Source organism: Artemia franciscana, chromosome 11, assembly GCF_032884065.1.
Source record: "Artemia franciscana chromosome 11, ASM3288406v1, whole genome shotgun sequence".
In the NCBI taxonomy this organism is placed as follows: Eukaryota; Metazoa; Arthropoda; class Branchiopoda; order Anostraca; family Artemiidae; genus Artemia; species Artemia franciscana.
The window spans coordinates 3,059,448-3,074,115 of NC_088873.1; the positions used below are offsets into that span (position 1 = coordinate 3,059,448).

Consider the following 14,668-nt stretch of genomic DNA (forward strand, 5'->3'; position numbering starts at 1 on the left):
GTGCTGTCGGCTGTGATTGATTTTTATTCTGTAAGAAGTCAGATCTACAACTCAAAAAGTAATTAACTCATTAACACCATAGGTTAAAATTAGAGGTTGGATTGGCCTTAGGAATAAGGTCCTAGCAGCTAAAAATAGCCTTGTCAAATACTCACGGTAACGACAAGAAGTAAAGGATGACCTGTACCCCCAACGACTTCTAAAACAATGTTAGTTTGGAAACAATGTAAAATTTTGGGAAGGGTCTTGTTTAAAAGAAATCACGAGTTCTGGTGCCCAATTTAAGAGCCAAAAGGGATCTGAGGGTACGGTACCTTTTTTGCCATATCACCCTTCCTGGGCCGTCGTATCCAAAACTCATTTTATGTTAAAATTACATGGTAGCCATTTTATTTAGAAAGTTGAAAATAAAAATATCTCCATAGATAGTACGACCCGTGTAGCCCCAGGGGCAAGGACCCCTGGTTATCAAGGATTGTTGTTTCATAAGGAAAGGCTTATAATAAAATCTTCGAAAATAGATACTTACTTGTACTTGCTGCGAGACCAGGCATTTCCGCCTCACCCAACATCCGAACGAAACTTCTGAATGAGGGTCTTCCATGATGGCCGGTCTTGTGCCAATTCTTGGACGGACTTTAGCCATTGCTTGCCCCATTTGTGGCCGAATATATGGAGACCTCCAGTAATCCTCAAGTCTTACGAGCGACAGCTAATTTTTTATTTCCCCATATTTTCTTCTACGCCATGTTGTTAAGGGCTCAACGAGAAGTATCTGATTAATGTGGCTTTAAAATATGTCCAAGCCAGCGGGCCGGCAAAGCTTGATCAAGCTTGAGGTTTGGTCGATGTAGAAACATCGGCGGATATAGTTGTTTGAAATCTGATATAATATCCGGAAGCGTAAAATTGAACGCAGGTAACTGTAATCAAAAACCTCTAGAGCGCGTCCGTGAGCTGCTTTGACGGGCCCCGATTCAACACCATAGAGTGGGGCTGAGAGGAGGACTGACAGTATGGGAAATGACCCAGGCTTATTTCAAATACGAATGTTTGTCAGTGAATAGTTTTAGAAAGTTGTGAATATTTTCGAAAGTTTTGAAATTTATGAATATCTTGCTGGAATTTCAATCGCACATTGGCTTTATTTGATATGATCCAAAGAGCCTTCCCTTTTTTGTGCCAACAAACGAATTATGTAAGTCTGTATTCATGGCCAAGAGGCTAGTTGATATACTTAGGGAGTGAGCATATTGTAAAATTTGGATTTAAGATTCTAGACAGATTTAGTTCTGCATGATTAAGACCATGGCCTCCTCCTCCTCCCTATATCTCCCTAAAACTAAGATCAGGAAGGCTGCTCTAGTTGAATCGTTGGTCGTGGAATATTGAAAGAGATCCGTTGCCAAATTGTAGCAAAACAAAACGTAATATAGAAAATTCAATACTCCAATGAGAAAGATTGAAATATACAAACACTCTGCTTCTAGAGGAAAACTCCCTGAAACACCCTAAGTATGATATTAAAACAAACATAAATTAAATATAAAACATTTTTACGTTAAAACTGCAAACCTATAGAAATCATTCTGTATATTAGGGGGGCTGTCATCCTACAACTCCCCGCTCTTTATGCTAAAGTGTAAAATTTTGATCAATTCTTTGGGGACCAATTTTCCAAAAAAACATAATTATGCTTCCAAACCATATGTTGTACTCGGCGTGTTAAAATTGTACCTACTAATATTATTGTTCGTACATTTTAGCTGTAAGTTTTTTATAACTCGCTGTTTTCCCAAAAATTACCAAAAATTTCCCAAGAATTTTACTCTTAGAAATTGTGTTTTTGAGTATTAAGAATTCTTGATGTTTCTTCTCAATTGATTCATATAAAAAAACTCAATCGAAAATTGTAAAAAATTAAACTTCTTTCAACTTGAGGGTCCTACCCCATTTCAACTTATTGTTCAAAATTTGACAATATGGAAGATGGATGGAATAATTTTGGAAAAAGAATTTGTGAAGTTGCTGATGGTGTCTCAGGGGAGACTGTTGATACTGCAGCTAGGAATATTAGTGAAAAAGCTTTATCAAACAGTTCGCGGCAACGAACGGTAGTAATGAGCGACCTGGCTTAATAGTAACCAAGCTCTAAAAATAGAATTTTGATATCAATAGCTACATCAAAAGAATCGTATTTTAATGCTGATTTCAAATATATAAGTTTCATCAAGTTTAGTCTTACCCATCAAAAGTTACAAGCCTAAGAAAATTTGCCTTATTTTAGAAAATAGAGGGAAACAACCCCTAAAAGTCATAGAATGACTTTTAACTATGTATAAAAAAAACCTTATAACTATGTCTTTGGGGACGACTGACCCCCCCCCCCCACAGTCCCCTTGGGAGGGGCTACAAGTTACAAACTTTGACCAGTGCTTACATATACTAATGGTTATTTGGAAGTGTACAGACGTTTTCAGGGGGATTTTTTGGTTGGGGGATGGGGTTGAGAAGATGGGGTTATGTTGGGGGAATTTTTCTTGGAGGAAGTTATCATGGGGGAAGAAAATTTTCATGAAGGGAGCGCAGGATTTTCTAGTTTATTTAAAAAAAAAACAATGAAAAAATAAATATGAAAATTTTTTTCAACTGAAAGTAAGGGCCAGCATTAAAACTTAAAACGAACAGAAATTATTACGCATATGATGGGCCCACCTCCTCTTAATACCACGCTGTTTACGCTAAAGTATTTTTAGTAATTTCAACGATTTATTCTACGGCTTTTGTGATTCAGGGGTCATTCTTAAGAAATTGGGACACAATTTAAGCTTTAGTGTAGAGAGCGAAGTACTGACGAGGGGTTAAACCCCCTCAAATACAAATAAAAAACTGAGAATACAGAAGCTCGTTACGTAAGCTAATTTGTAAGTTACGTATATCTTTTACTAATAAATACATTCGTTAAAAAAAAAAAGTTCTAGTTGCCTTTTTAAGTAACCAAAAAATCGGAGGACAACTAAGCCTAACCAAAAAATCGGAGGACAACTAAGCCTCCTCCCCCACTCCTTTTTTTCTCAAAATCATTCGATCAAAACTATGAGAAGGTCATTTAGCCAAAAAATATAAATATGCAAATTTCGTTTCAATTATTCATCTGCGGAGAGCCAAAATCAAAACATGCATTGATTCATAACGTTCAGAAATAAATAAAAAAAAACAGGTTTTTTTAACGGAAAGTAAGGAGTGACGTTAAAACTTAAAACGAACAGAAATTGATTCGTATACAAAAGGGGCTGCTGCCTCATCAACGCCCCGCTCTTTACGCTAATTTTTTTTACTGTTTTAAAAAGTAGAGTTAAGAGAAAGAGTCAAACTTTAGCGTAAAGAGGAGTTTAGGAAGAAGCAGCCACTTTCATATACGAAGTAATTTCTGTTCGTTTTAAGTTTTAATGTCGCTTATTACTTTTTATATTTAATGTTTAATAGAGAGGAGAAAAGGTTTGTACAAGAATTATCTGAGTGATAGATCATATGAAAACAAAAGAAATGTAAAGAAAGTGGAGAAAGCATTAAAATGTGAACTAAGGAGGTGTGAAGTTGAGGCCCTAGATAAAATTGCCGAGTATCTGGAAGATGCAGCTAGACGGCATAAAAGTGAAATATCATACTGGCATGTTAATAAACTGAGAAGGAGTAGTCAATCTGATATTTTTCAAAGTCTTAAGTTGAAAGGAGGAGGGGTAGAGAGCCTCGTAGGGATCGATAGACTTGTATAAATTTAATTAAGGACAACACAAAATTAAGGGTACTAGTTAGTTATCCCAACCATACTTAAGTTCTTGATCTGAGTAAAATCGGTTTCTCTGTCTGCTTTCGGATATAATTGGGTTTGTTTCAGTAAGGTAAACTACTATACAGTTAAATCCTAATTAGATATTTATTATATAAAGTTGGTTGGGTATTTAATATAATGCGCTCTAGGCAGCTTGCTTTCCATAATTCTGTGTTTAGTGTGGGCGAAAAGAGTCGCAACACACCAAAATACTTCCGTGTTTGAGGAAACACTAAAATTTTGCTGAGATGTACTTTCAAGTATGCTCTTTATTATGGCGGCGATTACGGAAGCGAATTTTTTTCCTCAGAACGCCGCTAGGTTACTTGAACTCCAAAATGGCGAATGAAAATAAGAGTTTGTCAAAATGAAAAGACATGGCCGTTCAAATGGGCTAGTACGGGCTAATCGATGGTATAGGTTCCGAATACGAAGCCAAAAATAATCTAAGTTATACCGTAGTGCTGCTAGGTGCCTGAAATCGAAAATGGCGGAAGAACATACGAGTTTGTCAAAATGAACAGACATGACCAATCAAATAGGCTTGTATGGGCTAATCGATGGCTTAGGTTCCGAATATAAATGCAAAAACAACCTAAGTTGTACCGTAGTGCCGCTAAGTGCCTCAAATCCAATACGACGGACACAAAAATAACATAAGTTGTACCATAGTGCTGCTAGGTGCCTCAAATCCAAGATGGCGGACGAAAATACGAGTTTGTCAAAATGAGAAGACATGGCTGTTCAAACAGGCTAGTATGGTCAATCGATGGCATAGGTTCCGAATATGAACACAAAAGTAACATAAGTTGTGCCATAGTGCCGCTAAGTGCCTCAAATCCAATACGACGGACACAAAAATAACATAAGTTGTACCATAGTGCCGCTAGGTGCCTCAAATTCAAAATGGCGGACGAAAATACGAGTTTGTTCAAATGAGAAGACATGACCCCGGCTAGTCTGGGGTAAACGATGACACTAGTGTATGAAAGTAAAAGTGGACTAAAGTAATGATATCTGTATATAATATCTGTATAGCAATAATATCTCAATGACCGCTGTGAAATTAGTTTACTTGATGGTATGTGCCCCCTAGGTTTTTTTTGCCCCTCCCCATTGGGCTTTGAAAAGTACATTATTATACCCCTCCTTAATTTTCGTGAATCGACGCCACTACCCCCCCCCCCCACCCCCTCACCTTTGTCGAAGGTTCTGTTTTAAACCGGATTATTTTTATACTTATGGTATACCGTCTTACAGTCACTGTGCTATAGCCTGTAACTAGAATTTTTAGAATATGATTCAATTCCTCTTAATGATCTCCCAGGAGATTAGATTATTAAGGCTTTGGATGCATTCTAGAGAGTTTCGATCACCTAAATCAATTACTTTCCTACTCAGAGATATCAAAAAGCCCTAGGATTTCGAACAATTTTATTCCTTTGTAGAACACATTTTTGCAAAATCTCTTGAGTTTAATAACAAGTAAAAATAGTCGGAAATGACTTTTTAAGATTAAACATCGCTTTGTTTCCAAGAAGGTAGTTTGACTGTGTTATTTCAAATAAAAATATAGTTATGTATGTATATGGTTCCATGGTGTAATGGTTAGCACTCAGGACTTTGAATCCTGCGATCCGAGTTCAAATCTCGGTGGAACCTTCTTTTTGGCTTCATAAGTTTTCTTTAAAAATATGCCTAACAAATCAATTAGACCGTTGTCATAACTATCTTATTCAAGATCTGCTTAATCCGATTTCTGCAATTTTTATTGTACTTGTCTATTATATAAAACACACTAGAGAAGTGAAGTTTGGTAACAATGAAATATGATGAAAATAGAATACTATATTAGCAAAATTGTGAAGGTCCTTTTTAATTATTAAATTGTCAGCTTTGGCGTCAGCTGACCGTCTCAAAGACAAAGAAAAGTTCATTCTCAACGTGATTCTTGACCTAGTTTATTTTAGTTCATTATTAACGTGAATCTTGAAGACACCAGTTAGTTTCCTATGACTAGTGATAGAATAATGTCTCACCATAGATATTCAAATTAAAATTTGTGAACTGCCAAGGACCGAAGAACAGGCTATTATATTGTTCCAGGGTAAGGGGTTGTTGCCTAAAACAAAACACTGTGTCAGTGGGCACATCATGACTTTGTACTCTTACGAGAAGCGACATTTTTGGAAGTGTAACACTGCTTTCCGGGAGCATATTTCCCGGTTGTAGTTTTCACAATTTTGCTAATAAAGTTTTCTATTTTCATCATTTTTTTTTCATTAGCAATAACCAAACTTCACTTCTCGAGTGTTTTATATAGTAGACAAGTGCCTTTTTTTTATCTTTAAGTATTTGTTTTTGGCCGTTATAAATGATTATGAAGTATTGCTGAAATCCGTAGCCTTTTTCAAATAGGGCTTTAGTCCCTTTTTTTCCGAAATGGTTCGAAAGAGCTCGAAGAGACCTATCGATTGGCCTATTCAAAATGTGCCTATATTTAATTCTGATTGAATTATAAACTATTCCAAAAGGACGAAAAAAAAGCGTAAGACCTAATCTTTTAAGTAACGACTAATTCAGCAATTTGGATATTTCCATTGAATCCCGATCGAAAGGTTAACTAGGAATCAGTCCTTAAAGTTTCAAGTTTCTTAAATTCTGATTTATGGGACATGTTTTTTCATTGTACGTTTTCATTTTTATTTTGGTCTTCTGTAAAATTAGAAAAGGTGAACTTGGGCCCTTTTTGCAAAACGAACGGAAATGCAGTCTCCTACTTAAATTGGTCGAGAGGTTGCTCACTCTCTGCCATCTTGTTATAATCTCAGTCCTGCCGTGTGTGGCACACTTCCAATAAATCACAACTTTCTGCTATGCATCCTGCCCCATCACTACACTTGGTCTTCGCCATGGGTGTAGACGATTTTAAACTGTGTAGCCCCTTGAAACGGACTTTCATTTGAGGGCTCTGGGAGGTAGTTCCACACATTTTTTTTCATATATATATATATATATATATATATATATATATATATATATATATATATATATATATATATATATATACTTGTGTGTTAATTGAAACACACTCGAGGATTATGCTGTGTAAAATCTAAAAAAATGGTTTTCCTTCCTAAATCGGTTATGATTTACTTTAGTGAGAAGACTGCGATGTATGTAAATTTTTATTAAATATTAATATATAGAGTTGATTAGGTTAGGTATTTAATATAATGCGTTTTGCACGGCCTGCTTTCCATAATTCTTTGTCGTAGATTCCATAATTTTGTTTTCAAGTATTATATTATGATCATATTTTGGTATATCTCATTGGGGTTAACCTAACTTCACTTATTAAGTGTGTTCTGTTTAACAGACAAGTACTTTTTCTTTTTTATCAACCAAAAATTTTTCATATTTGGGCAAACTTGCTTTTTCCTTAGTGGCAACTCTGTCTGGGAATCAGTAATTTGATACTTTTAACCTAATTTTGCAGTCACTGAAAAAGGATTTCATGGGACCAACAATTTTTAGAAAGTGGGCAAACTTGCTCTTTTCTTAGTGGCAACCCTGTCTGGGAATGAATAATTTGAGACTTTTAACCTAATTTTGCAGTCACAGAAAAAGGATTCCATGGGACCAACAATTTTTAGAAAGTGGGCAAACTTGCTCTTTTCTTAGTGGCAACGCTGTCTGGGAATGAATAATTTGAGACTTTTAACCTAATTTTGCAGTCACAGAAGGGACCAACAATTTTTTGGATATGGGCAAACTTGCTTTTTCCTTAGATTGTTGATTCCCAGACAGTGGCAATCCTGTCTGGGATCAATAATTTGATGCTTTTAACCTAATTTTGCAGTCACAGAAGAAGGGTTTCATGGGACCAACAATCGGTGTCAAGGTGGCCAAGGAGAATCCCAGAATGTTTTCTCCCGATGTCCTAGCTGAGAGTCAAAAGGTCATTGGATTACAATATGGATCTAACAAAGGAGCATCCCAACGAGGGATGACTCCCTACGGAGCTACCAGGCAGATATTACCCGAAGGTGAGTCAGCATAACTGTTGATACAATTGAAGGCTGGGTTGTATTGCCTTGATTATTGCTTTGTGGTGCAATGCTTCTGCTTTTGTATTATTTTTTTTCTGCTTGTTATAAACGGTCTGTAGCTCAGAAACGGTATGACATGGAATTTTGAAAGTATTTAAGATTTCGAAGAAAAAGAAAAAAAATATTACCATAGAATTAAAACAGAAAAGAAAATTTCTTTTGTAGTTTTGTAAGTTGCTGTAGTCTTTTTAGCTTACCGAATATTTTTAAAAGAATAAACGAAAGAAATTATATCTTTTCCCCCAATCTTTGATTTCCATCAGAAATATATAAAACTGAATCGATGAAACGAAGATCTATAAAACTGTATAAAACTATAATTTTTAAAATCTATAAAACTGTCATTCAAATAGGTTAATGAAATCAAGTTTGATGAATACTAAAATCCATAATTTTGAAAATCTATAAAACTGCAATCGATAAACTGAATATCTATAAAACTGTATAAAACTATAATTTCTAAAATCTATAAAACTGTCATTGAAATAGGTTATTGGAATCAAATTTGATGAATTCAAAAATATATAATTTGTAAAATCTATAAAAATGTCATTCAAGTAAATCAAAATTTTATTTATATTAATCATTGATTTCAATGATTAAAATCATGTCATTGAAATCAAATTTTTGATGAATATTAAAATCTATAATTTCGAAAATCTATAAAACTGCAATTGATAAATCATGGCTCAAAGTATGCCTCTTGGCTTTAAAGAGCTATTAAGAGTCTCAGAATAACTGTATTTCGACGAACATAATTTATGAAAAACCGGTATGGAGAGGGGTATACTGAATGACTTAAATAACTCAACTCTGCTTAAGCTCAGAGCCACCCCGTCCTCAGGTCTAGCGATGTAAAAGCCAAAATTTACGAATGGCAGCTTTTACATTAATATTAATGCCAGATTTGTGCTTCAGAAGTGGAAAATTGAAATTAAATGAACACCTTATTTAAAAAATTGCAATAACCAAGATTCGAATCTAGATTAAAATGACCACAACTTCGTGTCCTAACCACTAGACTGATAGGAAATTGATTTGAAAAATTTGTATCAAGATATAATTTGCCCCGAACTATTGCTTACTAATACTAAGTATTTCTATTGCCAGATCAAGATTGCAGATAAGAAAATTTTTTCCGAGCTTCTACCTTTTTTCTATATCCAAAAACAATTCATTAGATCAACTCTAGTGTTCAATTAAAAATTCTATGCTTAAAGGCTAAGCATTGTTAGAATCACGGAATTATGTACAGGAAACAAGCGTTATTCGAATCAAGAAATTACGAACGGGAAACGTAATTGACGCTGTAGTCGAGCATAATTTCGATTTTTATAGACAAGTGTGACTATAATGTCACCTGGGCATAAATCTACAAATTTTATAGGATGATTTTGTAATTTCTGGAAGACAGTTATGTTTCCCTTCCCCTCATATTGAAATCCTAGTTCTCCTCCACAGATGAAATTAACGGCTTCGTATTTATTTTCAGAGTTTCAAAAGGCTAGTCAAAATGCTCAAAGCTGATGAATAAGCTGTGGCTGTCGTAACGGAGTGGAAGAGAATTATTATTCAATTATATGTTTTTTGATTGATTTGTTTTTAGTGTCGTTTCAAGACTATTCTGAAATCCTAACGGAAATTACTGAATTTTTTTCGGGGGGGTGCTCACTTTCTGCCACCTTGTTTACATCTCGGAAGGCCCTGCATACCGCGAAGTTCTGCCATGCTTACAGTCAGGTATGGCATAGTTTCTGCCACTCATTGAGCACTTCCAACACGCTTGACCTGTGCTACCTGGTATGTGTGATTTCCGAAAGTGGGCACCCCCTCTGATTTTTGTTTTTAAGAACTCTAGCACTCTCTTTAGAACTCAAATTCTGAGTGAAAAATTTTCATTATTGCTCTGTGTCACGTTTTTGGTAGGAAAAAAATCGGTACTTGTGTCTTATAGCCACCACACTTAAGACTAGAAATTAGGATAATCATAATGAAATATACCAAACTATGATGAAAATATAATAGTTTCGTAACACAATTATGGAAACTACAATAAAGAATTACAGAAGGGTTCAGACCACATTATATTAAATACGTAACCTAAAATAACTTAACCAGAATGCCAACTAAATATTTAATTAAAATATAGCTACAATGTAGTTTCCCACCGAGCCAAACTAATATTGTCTGGTATAAAAACCATGAAAACTGGTTTTTGTCTCAATTTTGCGATACAAAACCTCGATAGAACTTAATGTGGTGGCTTTAAGACACAAGTACCAAAAAATCATTAGAAAAGACTTAAATATTACTATGCTTATTAGTTTTGAAAATCACTTGCTCGATTGAAAATTGAGAACAATCTTTATTTTTGCAAGATTTCTAATTCTTCCATCGCTATAATTGACATGTGCCATAATTACTAGTTCCTCAAAAAGTAAATTTGACTGTCATGACCAGCACGGTTAAAATAGTGTTGATTATTATTACTGAGTGAAAGAAAATTACTGGAAGTATATGTTTGTTTTTAATGTCGTTTACACGGCTACTCTGATACTCTATCAAAATTTACTTCTTCAGTTTTCCATACGAAAATTCTTAAGGAAATTTTTTTTGGGAGGGGGAGGGGAGCTCTTGCACCCTCTTTAAAACTCAAATTTACCCTGTAGAATCTTCATTACTGCCATGTCTTATAAGTTTTTTTCTAGTGGGGGGGGGGGCATACAATACAAACTTTACGAAACGCATCAAAATTTGTCTGTATGAATTTGTGCGACTTTTTTACTAGTTGGACGAAAAATTTAGGAGGGGGGGGGGTTCAAACTCAGTTTGTTTTCAAAATTCTCCCCCCCCCTTTAAAACTCAAATTTTTGGCGCAGGCTCTTTATCACTACTCTATTTCACAAGCTTGATAGAAAAAAAAAAACTTAGAAATAGACCTAAAGATTACAATGCTTATTACTTTATAATAGTTTTTGCTTGACTGTGAAATCCAGAAATGTTTTTTTTTTTTTTGCAAAATTATTAATTCTTCCGTTGTTATGATTGCCGTGCTAATTACTAGTTACTAATTAACTAATTAACTAATAACTAATTACTAGTTATTTAAACAGACAACACAAAAACAATGGATTTAGTCATGGCGACAATACTCTAGGACCCTGAAAGCAAAATGTATGGAAGGGATACCAAAACGAAATAATCAGTTCGAAATAGGCTATGAAAGCAGATTCTTGCCTATCCCCTAAAACCTCCTTCGGCAGAGTTTTAGATATACATTTGGCAAACCTTTTTTTTTTACTTTTGTTGTATTAAAGATGTTAGAATTTTGTCTGTCTTGCTGCTACTGCCATCTTTATGTGATGTTATTTCTGCCTAACTAATAAGCAAGAGCATTTTGTAATAAAAGAATGTTTCTACTAATGTCTTAAGCTTATATAGTTTTCTTTATATTTGCTAACGAATATTGATATGCGAAGTGATAAATATTTTTGTTTCCATTTTTTCAAGGATAAGTGCCTAGGTGAGACCTAAAAAATAAAAAAAAAACGAAAAAACTCTGAAACTTAGAAAAGCAGCTTTGTAAGTGAAAATGTTTCAAACAGTTCGAGGTAACGAACTGTAGTAAGGAGCCTCTCGGCTCAATAGTAACCGAAACTCCAAAAAATGCAATTTTGATACCAATATATACATCAAATGAATCAGATTTTAACGCTGATTTTAAATATAAAAGTTTAGGCTTACCCATCAGAAATTACGAGCCTGAGAAAATTTGCCTTATTTTTGAAAAAAGGAGGAAACACCCCCCTAAAAGTCATAGAATATCAATGAAAATCAGATTCAGATTTTGGAATTTTGTATTTTTTGCCAGAAGAAAGATCACGGATGCGTGTTAATTTGTTTATCTGTTTTGTTGTTTTTTTCCCCAGGGATGATTGTATCGATCCAGTGGTTCTAGAATGTCTTGATAGGGCTCATTCTAACGGAAATTAAAGTTCTAGTGCCCTTTTTAATTGACCAAAAAATTGGAGGGCAACTAGGCCCAATCCCACGCCCATTTTTCCCCAAAGTCATCATATCAAAATTGCAAGATAGCCATTTTGTTCAGCATAGTCAAAAAATCTAATAAGTTTGTCTTTGAGGACGACTTAATCCCCCACAGTCCCCGGGGAGATGGCTGCGAGTTCTGAACTTTGCCAATTGTTTACATATAGTATTGGTTATTGGGAAGCATACAGACGTTTTCAGGAGAATTTTTCTGGTGGTGGCGAGGGGGTTACGTGAGAGAATCTTTCCATGGAGGAAGCATAGGGGAAGGGAATTTCTATGAAGAGGCGCTGAATTTTCCAGCATTATTTAAAAAAAAATCAATGAGAAACTACATTAAAAAAATGCAAGTTTCTTCAACTAAAAGTAAGGAGCAACATTCAAACTTAAACGAATAGAAATTATTATGTATATGAGGGGGTTCGTCCCCTTCTCAATACCTCGCTCTTTACGCTAAAGTATTTCGGTAATTTTAAAAGAGCTATTTATTCTAATTAAACGGCCTTTGTGATTCAGGGGTCATTCTTAAAGAATTGGAACACAATTCGAACGTTAGTATGAAGAGTGAGGTATTGACGAGGGGGCGAACCCCCTCATATACGTAATAAAAAATATATAAACATAGAAGTTTATTGCGTAATTTAATTTGTAAGTTACATATGTTTATTACTAATAGAAAACGTTCATAAAATAAAATTGAAAGTTCTAGTTGACTTTAAGTAACCAAAAAAATTGGAGGGTAACTAGGCCCCCTCCCTCTCCCCTTTTTCTTAAAATTGTCTGATCAAAACTTTGAGAAAGCCATTTACACAAAAATTAATATGCAAATTTCGTTTTAATTATTCATGTACGGTGAGCCAAAATCAAAATCTGCATTAATTTAAAATATTCAGAGATTAAATGGGGAAAAAACTAGCTTTTCAGATGAAAGTAAGAAGCAACATTAAAACTTAGAACAAATATAAATTTTTACGTATATGAGGGGCTTCGTCCTCTCCTCAATATCTCGCTCTTTACGCTAAAGTATTCTTAGCAATTTCAAAAGAGCTATTTCTTCTAATAAAATAAAATAAAACTTTATAGCAAAATAAAACTTTAGTGTATAGAGCGAGGCATTGACGAGGGGCGAACCCCCTCATATACGTAATAAAAATATATGAATACCGAGGTTCGTTACGTAAGTTTATTTTGTAACTACGTAACGTATATTTGTTACTAATAAAAACGTTCGTAAATAAAACGAAAAGTTCCAGTGGCCTTTTTAAGTGACCCAAAAAATTTGAGGGCTGCTAGGCCCTCTCCCCCGCCCCTTTTCTTCTTTGTACCGTCCGATCAAAACTTTGAGAAAGTCATTTAGCCAAAAAAAGCAGAATTAATACGTAAATTTCCTTTTAATTATTCATGTACGTTGAGCCAAAATCAAAACCTGCATTCATTCAAAAACGTTCAGAAATTAAATAAATAAAAACAAGTTCTTTTAACTGAAAGTAAGGAACTTCATTAAAACTTAAAACGAGCAGAAATTACTCGGTATATGAATTGGGCTGTCCCCTCCTCAATGCCCCGCTCTTTACGCTAAAGTTTAACTCTTTCTCACAACTTTACTTTTTAAAACAATAAAACACTTTAGCGTAAAGAGCGGGACATTGAGGAGGGGACAGCCCCTTTCATATACGGAATAATTTCTGTTCATTTTAAGTTTTAATGTCGCTCTATGCTTTCAGTTAAAAAAACTTATTTTTTAAATTAAATCCTTCACTAAAGTCTCCATGTATACTTCAAACAAGTGACTGAAATTTTCTGCTAAAAAGTTGGATGATGGATGTGACACTTCGGTTATGGCAAAACAAAAGCTGTTAAGTTACATGACATAAATGCTTAAGAACAGCAAAAAATTAAAAGGTAGGTACTTGTATGATAAACCTACTACTGCTCAAGTTGTTAATTCATTGACGAATAATAGAACCGGTTTTTTCCGTTAGTTTCTTTCAGCTTATCGTGAGACAAGACAAAGAGAAGTGACAGAATAGATAGAAAATATAAAATTTGGGCTATGTATTTGTACATTAAGGGTGAAATGGTGGTGGTAAAGTATTTGGACAGTGTGAAGTTAGAAAGCAATTCTTGCTATATAACACGCAGAGTAATTGTACTTAACACATTGGACATGCAGACCTAATATATTTTACCCTCATCCTCCCTAATGTGGAAATATATAGCTCAAATTTGTTTGAAAAGTATCATATTTTTATTTTACCGGTATATTTCATTAGGATTGAACGTCGGAGGTAGAGGTATGTCATATAAGTACCAAAAAGCACGTTTTAAATAGTTATATGGCTTTTGACGACTATTAAAAGATTGTTTTTATGGTCATTCAATATATGCCAAAAAATGCACTGTTAATAGCTCTAGTTTGATTATTTCTGACCTTAGTTCCTAACTCACCCCCAGAGGCATACAAGGCGTCAGTGAGGAAACTCCAGTCCTCTACTAGACGAGCAGTTGCATACCCCCCCCCCCTTAAACCGCATCCTTATATTGGTTATTAAATAATGCCGGCTAATCCAAACTTTGATCGAACGACTTTAGTGAATAAAAGGGCGTTGGTAGGCGGGCTAGATACTCTCCAACCTTTTTGGTCACATAAAAGGGGCACTACAAGTTTTGAATTACG

The 14,668-nt window shown here is 34.7% G+C and overlaps 1 protein-coding gene and 1 non-coding gene across 2 annotated transcripts in view; both read left to right on the top strand.

Moving 5' to 3' along the window:
* LOC136032693 (calponin-1-like) overlaps window positions 1-11,367 on the top strand; it is a gene marked incomplete at its 5' end in the record, with an annotated part of 28,959 nt that extends 17,592 nt beyond the window's left edge. The window contains 2 exon segments of the mRNA XM_065712993.1: window positions 7,695-7,881; window positions 9,437-11,367. Of these exon segments, the coding sequence (XP_065569065.1) occupies window positions 7,695-7,881; window positions 9,437-9,471 (222 nt within the window).
* On the top strand, window positions 5,423-5,494 carry Trnaq-uug (transfer RNA glutamine (anticodon UUG)). Its single transcript has one exon. It is a non-coding gene; the product is annotated as a tRNA-Gln (tRNA).
* Window positions 11,368-14,668: the final 3,301 nt, after the last annotated feature.